Genomic DNA, 17500 nt, shown 5'->3' with positions numbered 1-17500 from the left:
ATGACATTTTTCACAAAATACACAAATGCAAATTCTGTGGTTCAAGTGTAACGAAATTATCCCAGGAGTTCTTATTGCACTTATCGCAATAATTCTTGCGTTAAGTGGATTCCTGATCTCCCGAGAATTACAGCCATTAAATGACACAGACTATCTTTGCAAGTAAGGCTTAACCACCCTGCCGATACGAGTACACTGGCCTACCAAAAAAATCAATATCTCCAGTGTCAGATCAATGTCTATTTTTGCCAATGAAAAAATTACACACAAGGTGCTGAGTTTATAATGATCTATGCTGTTGCATAAGAGGAGCCCCAATGACTACCTAAGAGGAGACCCGCGCCAGTCATGCTTCAGTGATTACCTATGTAAATTGTAATCAACAATTTTTTTTCCCACAAAAAGGGGGACCATGGTTATGATACCCCATCCTGCACCTAAACTAATTTTCTAAGTACCAATGAGAAATTACCAGGAGAAATGGTGCATGGTATGAGGAATATTCAGCACAAGAGAGACAAGTCATGTCAATTATTGACCTTATGATAAGGGTCTGGGCCCCTTCCCCACCCTAAACCCCTTAATTTGCCTCCAAGGTTTTATGATTTGGGTCCCCTCAGATGAGTTAAACTTCGTCTTATAAAAAAAGAAGATGTGGTATGATTTCCAATGAGACAACTCTCCACAAGAGACCAAATGACACAGAAATTAACAACTACATTGACATGGACATGTGTATCATTGTGTATCAAAATGTTTAAGTAACTCACTAACTGTACAGCCTTCACCAATGATCAAAGCCCATACCCTATAGTCAATTTGCAGTTCATCATGTTCATTAAACATGTTGCAAAGGGAATTTAAATTTTCTAACTAAATAAAAAACGATCTTAAAAACAGATTCCAGGCATGATATATACACATCACACATGATGAAATGCATGATACAAATACATGTAAATTCTCCTGCAATGAGATATTTCTCCCCCCTGGACAGACAGATTTAATACACATGTATTTAAAACTCTCAATATGCTCAGGACCAACAAGCCTTACCCTAAAAACTAAGATTTGATAATTGAATAATCAGAGTACTAGTGTTGAAATATTCCAACTCACACGTGCACTTTATCCTGTTTATGCAGTGGTATAAAATTATAGTATAGGAACTGCATTTATATACAACAGAATGAAAACATAATAAATCTATACAGTTTCTGATATTTATATATATACACAATGTAGTATAAATAAGACTGCATACACATGATAATGTAGTTCTAGAATGGCAATATTCTTAACTTTAAGGTGGTACCCTACATGCCCTACACTTCAACTAAAATTAATTTGGCTCGTTTAATTTTCTTAAAATTTTGACAAAGTATTTACTATGACCCTTTGACAAAACTATAAAAATTTTAGAAAATTTGAACCAACTGTTTTATCAGAAAAATTACATTGGTTATCATGGTTATATAGCAGTTTGACAAACACTTATTTTGATCATTGAGAAGCTTAACATTCCCTTAACAACACAACGTAATTAAAACGTTTAGCTGATTTTACAGAGTTATCTCCCTGTTGTGTTAGGAACCACTTTAATTCAAATGCAATTTTACCATCTTCTGTAGCATGGCATCGAACTCTGATACCAAGTTAGAAGAATTTAAGCAAGAGGATCATACAGCTTTTGTTCTTGGCTATACTGGTGAAGTTGGCAAAGAACTTTTGAAAGAACTGAAGAGAACAAGACCTTTTAAGAAGATTGTTCTCATTGGACGTAGAATTATTGATTTGGATCCAGATTTTGGACCTGAATTTGTAAGTTGAATACATGTCGTCACTCGTGTATCTTCATTTATACATTATGTGCTGTCTTCTACATACATAGGATTTGTCCCTATACAATGTACCTTAAGCTTGTTTTTGATATTAAAAAAATATACTTATATTTACATGTACATGTATGTAAAAATTGAAGAAGACAGTATATATACAAAAAAATGTAAGCATCAATGTAAAAATGAAAAATAATGTAAAATATCATATAAAGAGAAACATTTAGAGTTACATGTATACATATACTGCATATGTTTACGAATTATAGAATAATGGGTTCAACAGGTCAAAAAACTATACAGAAAAATTATACAAAAAAAAAATACAAATAACAGAGTAATGAGCATGATGAGTTACAAGAACATTAAAGAATTTAAAGAATAGAGAATACTGTGCAATTACATGCAGACTTTGGCAAAATTATGAAATCAAACTAACTAATATCAAGTAAAATTACAGTTTTCCTTCACAAAAATTGAAAACAAAACAAAGAAAAGAAAAGAATCCCCAGTATAATCATGATAATTTTTATGAATATTTATGTAAATATTAAAAACAAAAATCTGAACTTAGAAGTGAGAGTTATTGCATTTTGATGATGATTTTTATCATTATTTTTTTTTGCATGTTTGCCTTACACATGCCTTAGCCTTACACATGCCTTATATACATATATATCTTAAAATACATCCTAATTTTTTTTAATTGTATTTTGTTATTTTGATAAAAAAAAATTAACAGATTAATATATTGATAGAGAAGTAATCAAGAAAACACGATCTAAAACTAACGGTAATATATCATTATGAAGTAGCATATATATATATATATAACTAGTGTACATGGTGTACAATGTATGTACAAATGTACATGTATTCTTACTTATTTCAGGAACAAAAGAGGGTAGATTTTGATAACATTACTGATTATAAAGAAGTGTTTGATGGTATAGATACTGGATTCTGTTGTTTGGGAACCACCAGAGGAAAATCAGGTTCAGTATGTGTTTTATTGTCCAAGTACTAGACACAAAGAGTATTATATATATCCCCTATATGTACATTGTGTAATACAGCAGATGGACATCTAAAGACTACATACTTTCATGCAGTGGACATTAGCATTTAAGAATTGAATGCTTCTTTTTGTAACTTCATTGGGGTGTAAAAGCATTGACCAAAGTACATTTTGTATGAAGCGTGGAAGCGCTTCATACTAAAAATGTACGCACGGTCAACACTTTTACAACACTATGAAGTTACAAAAAGAAGCATTCAAAACTTATAATTACATTTTTTTAGCAATGATCATGAAAACACAAATTTTATTATTGTTTTATTTAATTCACCTGTGCACTTTATTGTGGGACCACATGTTATCATGAATGAAAAGTTTTATTGAGCAATGCAATTGCTTACGGAATAATACGTGATGTGCAGTTAGCAAAACAGAATAAAGTATCATAATGAAACATACATCTAATGTAATTATACACGTATAAAAGGCACCTCCAGAAAAATGAAATCATGAATACAAATGAATAATGTAGCTGTGAAATTTGATCTCTTGTGGAGAATTGTCTCATTGACAATCATACTCAGGGTTCTCACTAAGGCGAGTCCATGAGTCCTGGACTCATCATTTTCAAAACTAGTGAGTCCACAGATGCATCAAGATAAAAATATTTTGTATAAACTAAACACAGTTAAATACAAATATCATAATTTTATAGCAAAAGTTTAAAAGTAATCTGAATTTAATGTCATTTCATTGCTCTGTTAGGCCATGGAATTTTTAAATTTTATTTATTTTTTGTTTGTGGGGGGGGGGGGGGGTATGGCTTACATATTAATAAGGGAATGAACATACATACTTGAATTAGGGTTATGTGGGGATTAATCTGATGAATTGTACCATTTCACATTGGTTTTACAATTTTTGGTAGTCTGGCACACATGCTTAATCAAAAGTTACTTTTTTAAATACATACTTTAAATATGTTTTACTATGCCTTTGGAACGACATTCTCATGACATTTACATACATCTACAACTAATATGGTCTCTGTAATCAAATTAGGGTCCAATATTACTATACATGTATATAATCGTAAAATACATAAAAATCTTAACTTATTTCTTCATGTTGAGAACTTCCTGATTATATAAAATGTAAAATGCATTCTATATAAATATTTTTGTAGGAAGGATTTGTGAAAGTTGACCATGACTATATTTTGAACTCAGCTGAGGTTGCAAAAGAAAAGGGATGCAAACACTTCACACTAGTGTCCTCTCAGGGAGCAGATAAAAATGCTAATTTACTCTATACAAGAATAAAGGTATGTACAGGTCTGTCCAGCGAAATATAACCGCAGTGACATGATTGAATCAAGTGAAGGAGATTGTGGGTTTAAACACCAGTTATATGGAACCAAAGACTTGAAAATTGGTAATTGACACTTCTGATCTAAGCATGTAGCATTTAGGAGTAAAACTAAAAGCAAAATGTGTCAGCTCCTATTCAGAATAATGTGTCTTTAAAGCAAGTCATGTCTTTCTTAGCATCCTATTAATACATTGTACATGGCAAAATCCGTATCATATGCAGTATCATCGAGATACCAATATCAGCCAGAGGGCCTTTAGGGTCTTTTTTATAGTTGCATATCTTGTGTCAGAAATATGAAAACTTGACGTTTGTGACGTCACATTCCAAACAATAACTTCATTCAATAAATTGTGTCACGCCCGAATGACCGTTCATTCAGGACCCATTTTGAGGGAAAAAAAAAGTTCTGAAGAAGTTTGCATAAATTAAAACGGAGTTTATGTAAAAAAAAAATTGTAGGGGTGTGATAAAGGGTGCGATAAAGGGTAGGGGTGTGATAAAGTGTTTGCATCAAAGTTGTGCGATATGGATTAAACAACAGGCTATTTATCAAATATTCAAAACTACTGTATTTACTACTAAATATATGATAAAAGTAAATACAATACACAAAACAAGATCAAATCAACAATATCAAATGAATATTAAGCATTATCGCTATTTTGTGCATTTTTCCAAAGATCTTTTTTTGTGATAATTTTCATATCATGCTATTTGCTTGAGATGGAAAATTATCGCAAGAAACTAATGAGGCATGAGGCGTTGCTAATAAAATGGACATGAAATTAAGAACATCATCATAGGTAAAATTGCGTTTTAAACAGATTATCATTGGTCATCTCAACTTGATTGCTTTTCTTGCTTTCGCCGTACCGGCTCAAGCGAGAAAATCAATCTCGTTGAGATGATCAACGATAATCTATAAATATATGTTAATCCAATACAGTATCATGTTAACAGAAGGTAATATAATGATAACGCAAGGCAGTATATTGATTTAATACTGAAAAGAACAGAAGACTTTTAAAGTGTAAATAAATGAAATTTTTGTACCTGGTTTTGTCTGAAAATTTAATTATATGAGGATTAATTTTCAAGACTTGACACAAGTGTTGTTAAAGGTATAATTTTTATAGGGGTTTTATTTCCCAGGATAACATCTATTCTTGAAATAATGAAATTAAATATTTCAGAAAAACTTGAGCTTTTGATGTATAATATAATTACATTCTTTTACAGGGACAAGTTGAAGAGGAATTAAAAGTAATGCATTTTGACAGACTTTCAGTTTTCAGACCAGGGTATGTAAAAAAAACAGCAATACACTATAATTAATTAGTTTCTACTCGACAGACAAATCTCATGATAAAAAGTGTCAGTTTGAGAGTGGCAATTAATTTTGATAATTTGGATGTGTATTTAAAGACCAATTAGGTATATGTGTATATGTATATATTTACTGACTCATGAATTTGATGATTCTGTTTTTAATGTTTTTATTTTTATGTGAAACCATTCAATCCTTGTCATTTGTAAAAGTAGTCACTCATTTGATCCAGATTTAAGGGAAATAACTCTAACTAAGTTTTGGGTGCAATCAACAGTTTTTTTCTATGACGTCATATTTTGAGGGACCATGCATAAGTGACCCTTAGTGGTGGACTGATTAATTAAGATACTTGTATAAAACTCGATATCACTGGAATCAGAATGTTCTCTAGTTTATAATGAAATAAATATAAAGTGTATTTTTATCATATTAAAAAAATTCCATCCAAAGAACATGGTGAAAAAAATGCATAATTTGAACATAAAAAACCTGAAATCAGATCATGTTCATACCCATAAAGACATGATACGTGCACATATTTCATAATTAAAACTTTATGAAATTTATAGGTTTTTACCTGGCCTTTCAAAAAAATCTTGTTTCAGGGTACAGTGGCTGCAAATAAGTTTTCATTTTTCACTGCCTATAAAACAGGATGTTTACAGTGTTGTCTCCCCTCAAAACATGTATATTTAATATAATTTTTAAAATTATTTCAATCATTCAACCTGTTTTAATTGAAAGCTAATTAACTATTTTTTACAATCAAATACAAAAAATAATATACTTTTTCACCAAATAAGTAAATAAACAGGGGGTTTCCCTTCATGGTTATTTTTAGTCGGAGAATAACTCCTAGTTTTTTTATATGAAACTGTTTGTACTACAAAAATGTGCAGTTATAAATTGTGAATTACTTCCCTTTATGGGAATTATGTTTTTGTGCTTTGCTTGCTAGAATTAAACTTGTGTAGTCTGACATTTTCTATTGTATTGTATGAAATGCAAATTAGTTGGTCTACAGTATGAAAATTTGTAATACATAAAAAAAAATCACATTTATTTTCTTATTTTAACTTTTAGTGTATTGATGTGTGACAGAGAAGAAAGCCGGCCTGGAGAAGCCTTCTTTAGAACAGTACTTAAACCATTCTCTTATTTCTTCCCTACTGCTATAACAACACCAACAGATGTGGTTGCCAAGGCAATGGTCAGAGCCGCTGTCAGTAAATCAGAGAACACCACAGAACTCTTTGAAAATAAAGCCATACATGCTTTAGCTGGAAATGTCAAATGTAAAGTGAAAAAGAAGTCTACTAACTCAGATGCAGATGCAGATTTATAAATCGTATTTTAAAAACAAAATTTGAAGAACAAACTTTTACAGTTACCATGGTTACTGAATATATGAAGTTTACTTTCCTAGATGGCTATGAATATCATGCTAGCATAATGATGATTCAATACAAAAAAATATGTTGATTTTCTAGAAAATGCTAATAAATTTGGGTGATTCACCAGTAATCACCCTATTTTCACTTTGAATCTCCAGCCAGAGTGATTATTCACATTAACCACCTAATGTGTACTGTTATTCTTCTTAGACTTGTTACTTTAAAATGAAAGATGGTAACTCAGTTTCAAATTGACCCCTTTGATAAAGATCATATTTAAAATTCAGATTTTAAGTCATTTTTTTGGATTTATATAATAATGTACAATTTTATTTATTTGCACTTCAAAGTAATTCCTTTATTTTTTCAAATATTTTGGCATGGGTTTGTTGCAATTTTTTGTAAGGAACAAAACGTGTGTTGTGTATTTTGTTTTGTGTGTATTTATAGACTAAATTCTGTTATTGAGTGTGAAAAATACCATAGTTTAAAAAAAGTAGTAAACTAATTTTTGATTTAAGTTTTTATATAGTATACTTATACTGCTTAAAAAATACTATGTGCCTTTAAGTTATTGCAAATTTTCTTATGAAATTCTTTATTGTATTTTCCTGAAGATATAGAAATGAACAAAAGTGGTTTGATTAGAATAAAAATTGCATTGGTGTAAATTCAGAATTAAACTTGCTTATTTTTTTGCAAATGTGATAAGTAAAATTTTGATATAAGCATTGAAATGTGAATTAAAGATTTTGTGATGTTCAGTTTGTTCATTTTATTATTATTAGATACAGTAATCTTATTTAATTTGGCATTAGAAATATAGCTGCTCTCACTTTTCACTCAAATTATTGGTCTTTTATTATTAAAGGTTTGATGCATATCAGTTTGTATTTATCATGTTTATGTTTCATTATTCCTTTTTTTTTAACCACTAATCATCCTGTATATTTTTTTTTATGTATATAAGTATTGCTTAAGGTGGCTCAGGACTATTCAACTGCGCATAATTTCACGCATGAATTACAAAAGTATTTGTCGTAAATTCGATATAATTTTTTTAAATATTTTGATTGATTAGAAATGTTAAATCATTGTAGTTATATGACTAATAGAATATTTTCGTTATTATCCGTATTTGTTAAAGGGTCAAAATGACATTTCACCCATTTTCACCATTTTCCCGCCAAAATTTAGGTTTTAAGGCAAAATAAATTTTTTTCCTTATCGGTGACCTATGATTTTTATTTGCTCATTCTTTGAAGCTATATTTCAGCTTTTTATATTACAGTTTTGGACCAAGTGTCATACAACGTTTTTTTTATATTCTGATAAAAATATGTCAACAAATTTATTTTCCCTATCATTTCATTGAAAAATGGTCCCTTTTACATACCTGTTTAAAAGTAAAATTTTGAGCTTAAATGGTCCGTGACCCCCTATTTTTTTCCCGACCAATTTGATTCACTTTCTGTAAAGAATACAATAACAAAAAATACGGCACTTCTAATAGAAACATTGAATAGGCCCGAGCCACCTTAAGTTCATTTGAGTTCATAAAGTTACAAAATGAAATAATTGAAAATATTTAAATTTTAGTTGCTAATTTTGCTGTTTACCATTATTGCTATTGTATATCACAATAATTTATTTCTGATTTGCTTGTTTTTTAAAAAGATAACGAGTACTGGATGATTGGTCTAATAAAAACAATGACCTTCATCTGTGGAATTTTTATTTTTGAAATTCATCTTTACTATTGAAACCTAAAATGTAACTTTTTTTTAACTAAATGACAAATATCCTGGGGAACATTATCCATTTTTTTAACAACAATACAAATTAGCTACTACAAAGAAAATTTGCAATTTTTAAATCTGATGAAAATTAATCAAACTCAAACAAACTAAGGCTCTGTTTTGAAGACAGTACTTTGACCTATAATAGGTTTACTTTTATAAATTGTGACTTGGATGGAGAGTTGTCTCATTGACCCTCATACCACATCTTCTTATATCTAGTACACTATTTGTTTGAATGTATGTTGAACTTTATATAATTGTGATGTGGAATAAAGAGGGTAAATAAATCAGGGACGTGGAATATAGGAGGAAAAGAAGGAGGAGCTTCAAAAATATTACCAATAGGCAGGAATGTGTAAATGAGCACCCTTGTGTCACCCCTCATATCAAATTGCAATTTTTGTAACAAATCTTCTTAATATAACTATATCATAATCAGCAAACAATTTCATAATATTAAAGTATCCGTAGAAACTAAATAAAATAGTAAATAAACACATCACTATCAATTTTATATATCAGATCAAAGGGACATAATCAAAAACAATTTGCTGAAAATGAACCAATTTTTTTACACTTTTTTTCTAATGTATTTTTTTTTATATTGCAACAAATCATAATTTGGTATTTGCTACTTAATAATTCTTTATATTGTAATAACGAGTGCACTTAACTGGCTTGGAAACTCAATTGGAATTTTTTTAATTTTCTTCATTCAAGAATTTTGTAAAAATGACTCTGTGCATTTTAAATAAAAAAAAACGTATTTTGTGCGTTTTAAATAAAAAAATATGACTATTATGTATTTTCGGGTATCTTTTAAAAGAAATCATGTCTACAGTGCTAGATTCTTAACAAACTCTATTTTTTTGCCAATCATTAAAAAAGAGAAAATTCTGGTTTCTAGTTAGTTTTTAACCTTGATCCATTTGTGTATTTAAGCATCTTACATTTAACATAATGCAAAACATTAGTATGTTTTTGTGCATTATCAATGCAATCCAGTGGCGGATCCAGAAATTTTCATAAGTGGGGGCCCATTGACTGACCTAAGAGGGAGCCCGCTCCAGTCACGCTTCAGTGATTCCCTATATAAGCAACCAATTTTTTCCCAAAAAGGGGGGCCCCCCTAAATCCGCCTCTACAATCATAATCAATGTATTTAGCAATTAACATGACATAAATATTAAGACTAAAAAATAATGTTTTTCAACTTAGTCCATGTGTCTTTATTGAGTTATTAAATATTGGAATATTTCATTTTTGTTAGGAAGGATGTAGTTTTGTCTAACCTATGACATGTGTTATCGAGGGAGATGTACATGTGTATTTTTTGGTCTTTTTTTGGTCAAAAGCTTTTGATTAGATTAGTTAAATAGGATTCAGTTTTAGTGAGTCATTGATTGATGGTTTTTGCACCTATTTCAGTAAAACATGATTTCCCCAAAGGCTATTGGTTGTTATGTATGTGGTAAGATTAGTTTTTTAGAAATCAATTTTGGTTAGTTAACGGTTCATGGTGTGTATATATAGGGAAGTTGCATAATTTTCAATAATGGTTTCCTGTTATTGGAAACAATGCCTTTATTTAAATTGGGGAGGGGGACTTAGAATTAGAAATTAAAGAGGAGTTTTAATACCAAACAATTGAAGCATTGTTATGGTTATTTGCAATGTTAACTAAGCAAAGCCTATCAACTATTTTTTTGCACTTTTGTTGTTTTATAATTAGTTTATGCCATTGGGCAGGGAACTCTATGGACTATAAAAGAACTTTTACCAGGACAAAACCCTGCAAATCGTAACTTTAATTATCAAAATATTTCATTTTGTAAAATATCTTGAACTGTTGTTACAGAGTGTTATTTAAGAAATCTTGTACAGTGATGTCAATAACAATTACAGTCTTTGTGCATGTCACAACTTAAAAGAGTTAAACAGGTATAACATGACAAAGAAGTCCCATTTGAATCACATGTAATGTAATTAATAAATTAATTTCCCGCTGGAGATTAAACTTGATCAAAATCATTCCTGTTTTATGTGTATACATCTTGTAACAATGTGTTTTTGTGTCACATTGTGTGATTTTTGTTTTTGCATTTTCAAATTTATGCAAACACTTTCTATATTAATAAAAATTTATGAGAACTAATATGGAATGAGGTCACAAATTATTAGTTATTTAAAATTGTTTTTATAAATCTTGATCTTTTTGTATGATAACTCTTAACGTTGTTATGCTGAAATAATTTAATTCTGGATGTAACGCATCTTCTGATTGGCTGACGATATTTTGTAATGAGCCCATAGACATAATTTAATCATGTGACCGTGACGTCATCAACTTTTTTTCAAGGTTTTCTACGGTTTAAAATAGAATTTAGAATTAAATTATAAGAAATGACTGTAATATTTTTTCTGTCTATTCGAAATAACATAAAAAATGTGGTACCAAATTTTTTATGTTATTTCTTCATAGACAGAAAAAATATTACAGTCATTCCTTAAAGAAAATAGTATTCCTAAACCCTAAATCAAACAATATTAATATTTATTTGAAAAGCTACCTCTTATAAGTTTGATTTTCCTCTCCTTATCATTCACAAACATAGATCACATGATAAGTGGAAGGTTTAGTATTTTATACTAAATTTGAGAATTGAATGAGAGCATCTGTTCAATTCAATGCAAAAATTAACACTAATTCTTACCTGGGTAATTTCTACTCACAGTAATTCGGTGGGGTTTACACCCGGAAGCAGATACGGTAATTCAAAACTGCAATCACCTGGTGATTGCAATGAGAGTATTCTAATACATAGAAAGTATTCTTGAATGTTAAAATGTATCAGGCAAATATATTTAAGTAATATAATCACATAAAATCTCATCTTGAGATTCAAAAATATCCATGCAACATCAAAATTAGTTATCTCCCCTTAAACATCAAAGAATTTAAAATAAATTACAGTCAAGGTATCAAATAAAACAATATGTTTAGCTTCTTGGTTGAACTTAGTATGTAGAAGTTCAACATCTTTGTTAGATATGTAATATAAAGCAAGATTGTGAGTTTGAAAATAAAATGTAATATGGTGTTTCTCAAGGGAGATAATTATATGTATCTTTAACTGGTAATTCAGCTTGGACTAAGATTTAACTAATCATGTCAAAATTCATTTCTATGCAATAGGGGAATTTTGTTGAGCAGTCATTTAATGTATTTTGTTTTGTTTTTATTAATAGATATTTATTGTCCTACATGTACACAAATTATTTGAAAATAATTATTAAACCTGTAACCTTGCATTGTTGTTCTTTTATTGTAACACTAGTGCTGAGAACATTTAATAGTTTGTTTTTTAGGATTATTGGGACTTTCAGCTACATGAGGCCAGTTTTTATAGGTAGAAGAAGTCAGAGTACCAAGAGAGAAAAGCCAACCTTTGGTAGGAAAACTGGCAAACTTAGTCAATTAAGATTTGAGTCAAACAGTTACACCTTTCACCATGTGTAGGTTTTAAACTCATGGTGCAAAGTTGATAGGCTAGTGGTCACTGTTGAAAGAGGACATGGACCAATAAGTCACTCACAAGAGTCCTAAATAAATGTAAGCATAAATGTATAGATTATCGTGTTTTCTACACATTGATATTGTAAAATATCAGCTGCTTGACACAATGTGAAGCTTCTTACCTGGTTTGCTGGGCTCACTCTCCAAAAAGGTTCACATTGTGAATTAGCTTTATAAGGATAAAGTGGGTCAGTTTTTCATACAGTTTGGTTACATAGAAATCATAACTGTCAGTTTCAATTCATTAATGACACAACTATCAACTAGAGAGCAAATTAAATGGATATAAACTACTATATAGGTCTGGTCATCTATGTCCTTCAATAATGTGCAAATCCCATACCATAAATTTACCTTTAAAAGGCTAAACAAAATGTAAATCATCCAAATGATTAAACCAGCCTGATTCATGAAAAAATAATAATGCATTGAACTTGCAGTGTGAAAAGAATGATTTGTAAAGAAAGTTCATGAATTTGTTTTTATCCTGAATATATATATTTGTATATATGCTGCTTATTTACATGAACATTGTTTCCACTGCTGCCAAAAAAAGGTATTGATTTTGCGAATTTGAATCAACAAGTACATGTACAAAATGTAGCTTTAGAGTCTAGAGAATGATCTTTGAATAATAAACCACAGAGATTAGTATTAATATGTACAGTTGTACATTTACATTCAATGGTTACATTAATTGTGTAGTTGGTTACATTACATGCCGTACATGAATGTACATACACGTATATGCATGTTGTTGGTTTGTTCTGTAGTAAAAACATTCTCATTTTGAGAAATGTCATAAAAGTATATAGATGATAAGATCTGTAAAGTAAAACATGGTATTATAAAGGAAAACAATTTTTTTTCAACATTTTATATCAGATTGTCTGCATATGACAACATTGGTTGGTATAATACTAACTTTTGCCTTGTTCCAGACATGCAATTAAGGATTTTGGAAGAGGTAATTGACATAAATCTTCTATCAATACTGAGTCAGCTATTACATCTAAACATGATTGTTTTAGGGTTCTTAAAGAATATGATTTTGGTTTAATTTTTTGCACATTATAAAGTTTTCCACCACAGAAGCAGTGTCGACCACTGGCAGAAATCATAGGCGTAAAGTGTTCAACACTTGTAAGAGACATGTATTTAAAGTCTCCTAAAAAGTCATAGCATTCTGGATCAAGAAAATGAGCAGTAACAAAATGGTTTCTGATTATGGTAGGCATGCAGCTGTTACTGCCCAAGACTGTCAAAAGCAAAGCCGAGCCATCTCTGAAAAATTGAAGGTTCTGAAAGTTTCCTGGTAAGTCTGCTAACTCATTCTTAAATAACGCTATTTGAAATAGTACATTGTCCTTTTTCATTTTGTACAAACTTATATTGCACCTGTCCGCACCTGCAATGAAGGTAAACACGGTCAAGTCACTATCCGTTCTGGGGTCAAAAGTAATTGCAAATTTATGATTTGACGGCAAAACATGCAAATTTAAATTTTCACAAGATATTGTTTCTGCAGTCATACTCTTCCAATTTAGTTTCACTAAAATAACACCTTCAATATTCTCGGTTTCATGTGCATACATTGTTGCATATATAGAATTTTGATGGAGGACCATATAATTTTCATCAGGGCTTATATAGCAGGAATAAAGTTGGAGCTTTTGTTGCTGAAGGTAGCGCTTATTGTAAATAATTTTGCATTCACCATCATTCATGCCAGTTATAATGAATTTGACAGCTCCTTGGCAAAAGATTTGAGTAACTACTAAGTCTTTGTGAAATCCAACTACATTGCACATTTGTAATTCGGAATTACCGACTATTTTACTTGGCAGAAAATCTAGTTCTGAATCATCTTGTATCCAGGTTTTAGACGACTTTTTGTGGGTCAAATCTAGGATATGCAAACAAGATGCACGTCCGTATTTTTGAATCCATGCATGGAAATGTCTGTTGTCAATACAATGTGACTGAAGCCGATAAGAGAGGCAGCATTTTTCTGAGCAATTGTTATTTGATCCACCGAAAATTGGAACGCATGCATAGTTTTGTTTTTCATTTATTATTCCACTAGAATTTAAATGTCTCTGACTTGCCGCACCCATTCTATCACTGTTAGAATTCATATATAACTTAAACTCATAATATTGCACCGAACATAATGCATTATTTCGTTGAATAAAGTATTGCCAACTTGCAAAAAGTATTTGTTTACATTATCGCTAAGACATCTACTTCCGGTAAGACTAATATGAAAACCAACACCTTTGTATATCCGAAATTCTCCAAGGGTGTTTTCTTAGACGTTCGCGTGATCAAGAGCAACATTAAAAGTATTCCAAAACAGTGTTGGAAAAAAAATGAATTGAAAATAAACTATCTAACAAATATATATAAAAGACAATAACTTCGAAACAGACAGATATACAAAAAATCAAATGAAAATTGAATTCAAAATCAGATTATAAAATTGAGAACGGAATTGGGGAATGTGTTAAGGAGACAACAACCCGACCATAGAAAATGTGGTAGAGTGGAATTTAGTATATTTTTGTAAATGTAAATTTGTATATATTGATTAGATATATTGGAATAAAATGATAAGTGTGGAGGGAAACTTCTATTGTTCTGGTCACTCTTATTTCAACTGTCACTAGAACACACCCGCGAAATCGCGGGCATTCAGAGCGTAGTTTAAAGTATGTAAAGTGTTGTTGGAAGAATTTTGTAAAATATTGAATGACTGAAGAATTTCAGCAAAAGTATAAGTCATATATAGGTTATTTGGGACAGGATTTTTTTTTTTTATCCCTCCTCCTTTATTTCCAAAATTCCCAATTTTTGGTTTTCTATCAATTTCAATATGAACATAGTTTTCATTTAGTATGTTATGAACATTTAAGTAAGGAGCCTGTAATTCAGTGGTTGTCGTTTGTTTATGTGTTACATATTTGTTTTTCGTTCACTTTTTGTACATAAATAAGGCCGCTAGTTTTCTGGTTTGAATTGTTTTACATTGTCAGTTCGGGGCCCTTTGAAGCTGAGTATGCGGTATGGGCTTTGCTCGTTGTTGAAGGTCGTACGGTGACCTGTAGTTGTTAATTTCTGTGTCATATTGGTCTCTTGTGGAGAGTTGTCTCAACATGGCAATCATACCACATCTTCTTTTTTTTGTAATCAATGAATTTTGTAAAAGATTTAATGACTGGAGAATTTCAGAAAAGGTATCAAAAGTTCACATGAATATTTTTAGCGCTTATCTGTATATTATGAACATTCATTACTATATAAATATAGTGTATTTACTTTCAATTCTAAGTTTACTAATCGATCCATGGTGGTCATTGATATAGTATACAGACCCTCTCTATTTAATAAACTCTGTGACCGCCGTGGATAGTAAACTTGAAAATGATAGCAGATAGAATTCTGAAAATACACTTTATTCTTTGTATATGTATGTTCAAAGTATAACAGAAAAACGCAAACCGGAAGTCTAATCTGACTTAAAATTTTGTCCAATGACGGCACAATACCCGGATGCCTTTTTTCTCGTTTTTCTCCCAAAATAACTCAATTTGAATAATCATATGAATGGATGACAAATGCGACTATGCACTGTACCTATAGGACACAGAGGCGTGTTGATTAATTTATTGTGGAAAGGAGAGAAGCGACACCAAAAATGAGGTCTTCTCGTTTAATAGTATAGATATTGAGTAGATAGATTTCACAATTTTGGAGTTTGCAAATTGTCTTATATGAATTATTGTATGGTTATTGCTGAATCTTTTGGGAATCCCTATTACTACTTTACAGGAGAGTTGTATATACTTTTCTCACATGATTTTAATAGTTCTAGAGTTTTTAACAGAGTATTCAAGATTTGGTTAGATTGATTGGATTGAATGGAGAAATGGATCTGTAGTATGAATATGACCTTTATGAATGATAAATACAATTAATTAACCATACCATGCTTTAAATCATTAAAGATTGATAAATGATCAAAATATAAATTATTTCTAAATAATAGATTATAATAGAGCATTGGAGTGAAATGATATTAATAGAAAGAAAGAGTTTTCTTGTGTATAAATAAGAATAAAATTGAGAATGGAAATGGGGAATGTGCCAAAGAGACAACAACACGACCATAGAAAAAAACAACAGCAGAAGGTCACCAACAGGTCTTCAATGTAGCGAGAAATTCCCGCACCCGGAGGCGTCCTTCAACTGGCCCCTAAACAAATATATACTAGTTCAGTGATAATGAACGCCATACTAATTTCCAAATTGTACAGAAGAAACTAAAATTAAAATAATACAAGACTAACAAAGGTCAGAGGCTCCTGACTTGGGACAGGCGCAAAAATGCGGCGGGGTATATTAAATAGTAAAATATTCATTTTAAACCTTTATTATGTTTTAGTATCTAAGGGAACAGATTTTCTTATTTTTGCTATGTGTTCATATTATAGACATGGAACACATTAGTTATAAGTTTATATTTATCTTCACTGGGTTAATATTTGGTGTAGCCAATACACATATGAAGTCTTGTGACCTTCAAATAAGCACTTGAGGTAAGCAAAGAGTTGTATTATGTTGTTTTATAATTTGGTTAACTATTTGCTTATTTTGCTTACTTTGCTGAGTTGCTGCATGTACAAATTTTAATGTTTTACTGTTTTGCTTAGTTCATTACTATTTATGGAATTCATGTAGAATATATTATTTACATGGTAACAGAGTATTTATTGCAATTAAGTTTATGAGATGCATAAATTAATACATATAAGACTCAACTTAAACTTGTGTCTTTGAGACAGAATAATCAGTGGCGTAGCTAGGTGTTTGTTACATTTGTACGTGTACGCCCGAACCTCAGCAAGGGGTCTGAGGGCCTAAGTCCTAGCACCTGTAGGTAGTTGGTTCAACGTGGCGAAGCCCCCGTAAGCTAACAGGTTTTCAAGAATGAGATACCGTTCCCGTTATTGAAAATTCTCATCAATAGCAACATACTACAAGACTTGATTTAAATGGTTTATTTTTAATGTTTAGTTTATTCATCGTGTTGATTTGGAATCTAATGGTCATTGGATCTAGAGAAAAGTCTAAAACAGTTTCTTTAAAATATGTTCAAAAGGAGCCA

At 30.6% G+C, this 17500-nt stretch overlaps 1 protein-coding gene across 2 annotated transcripts; it reads left to right on the top strand.

The window, feature by feature from the left end:
- Positions 1-12066, top strand: LOC143083447 (protein HTATIP2-like). Of its 2 annotated transcripts, XR_012980710.1 has the most exons (7): positions 1-162; positions 1632-1821; positions 2731-2838; positions 4043-4180; positions 5470-5531; positions 6644-7935; positions 8498-12066. XR_012980710.1 is itself a non-coding variant. In XM_076259704.1 (6 exons), exons 1-6 carry the CDS (start codon positions 26-28, stop codon positions 6903-6905), a joined length of 897 nt encoding a protein of 298 aa, XP_076115819.1. In that variant the 5' UTR covers positions 1-25; the 3' UTR covers positions 6906-12066. The 2 variants fall into 2 exon arrangements, 1 of the variants encoding a protein (XP_076115819.1); XM_076259704.1 differs by having other exon boundaries at positions 6644-12066.
- The last annotated feature ends 5434 nt before the right edge of the window (positions 12067-17500 follow it).

Source organism: Mytilus galloprovincialis, chromosome 7 (assembly GCF_965363235.1).
Source record: "Mytilus galloprovincialis chromosome 7, xbMytGall1.hap1.1, whole genome shotgun sequence".
Classification (NCBI taxonomy): domain Eukaryota; kingdom Metazoa; phylum Mollusca; class Bivalvia; order Mytilida; family Mytilidae; genus Mytilus; species Mytilus galloprovincialis.
This window is presented reverse-complemented; position numbering and strand designations above follow the sequence as displayed.

Coding starts and splice junctions, on each gene's coding strand:
- LOC143083447 (XM_076259704.1), top strand. CDS start 26: ATGCAAATTCTGTGGTTCAAGTGTAACGAAATTATCCCAGGAGTTCTT. Junction 1,822..2,730: donor CAGATTTTGGACCTGAATTT/GTAAGTTGAATA, acceptor TACTTATTTCAG/GAACAAAAGAGGGTAGATTT. Junction 5,532..6,643: donor CTTTCAGTTTTCAGACCAGG/GTATGTAAAAAA, acceptor TTTAACTTTTAG/TGTATTGATGTGTGACAGAG.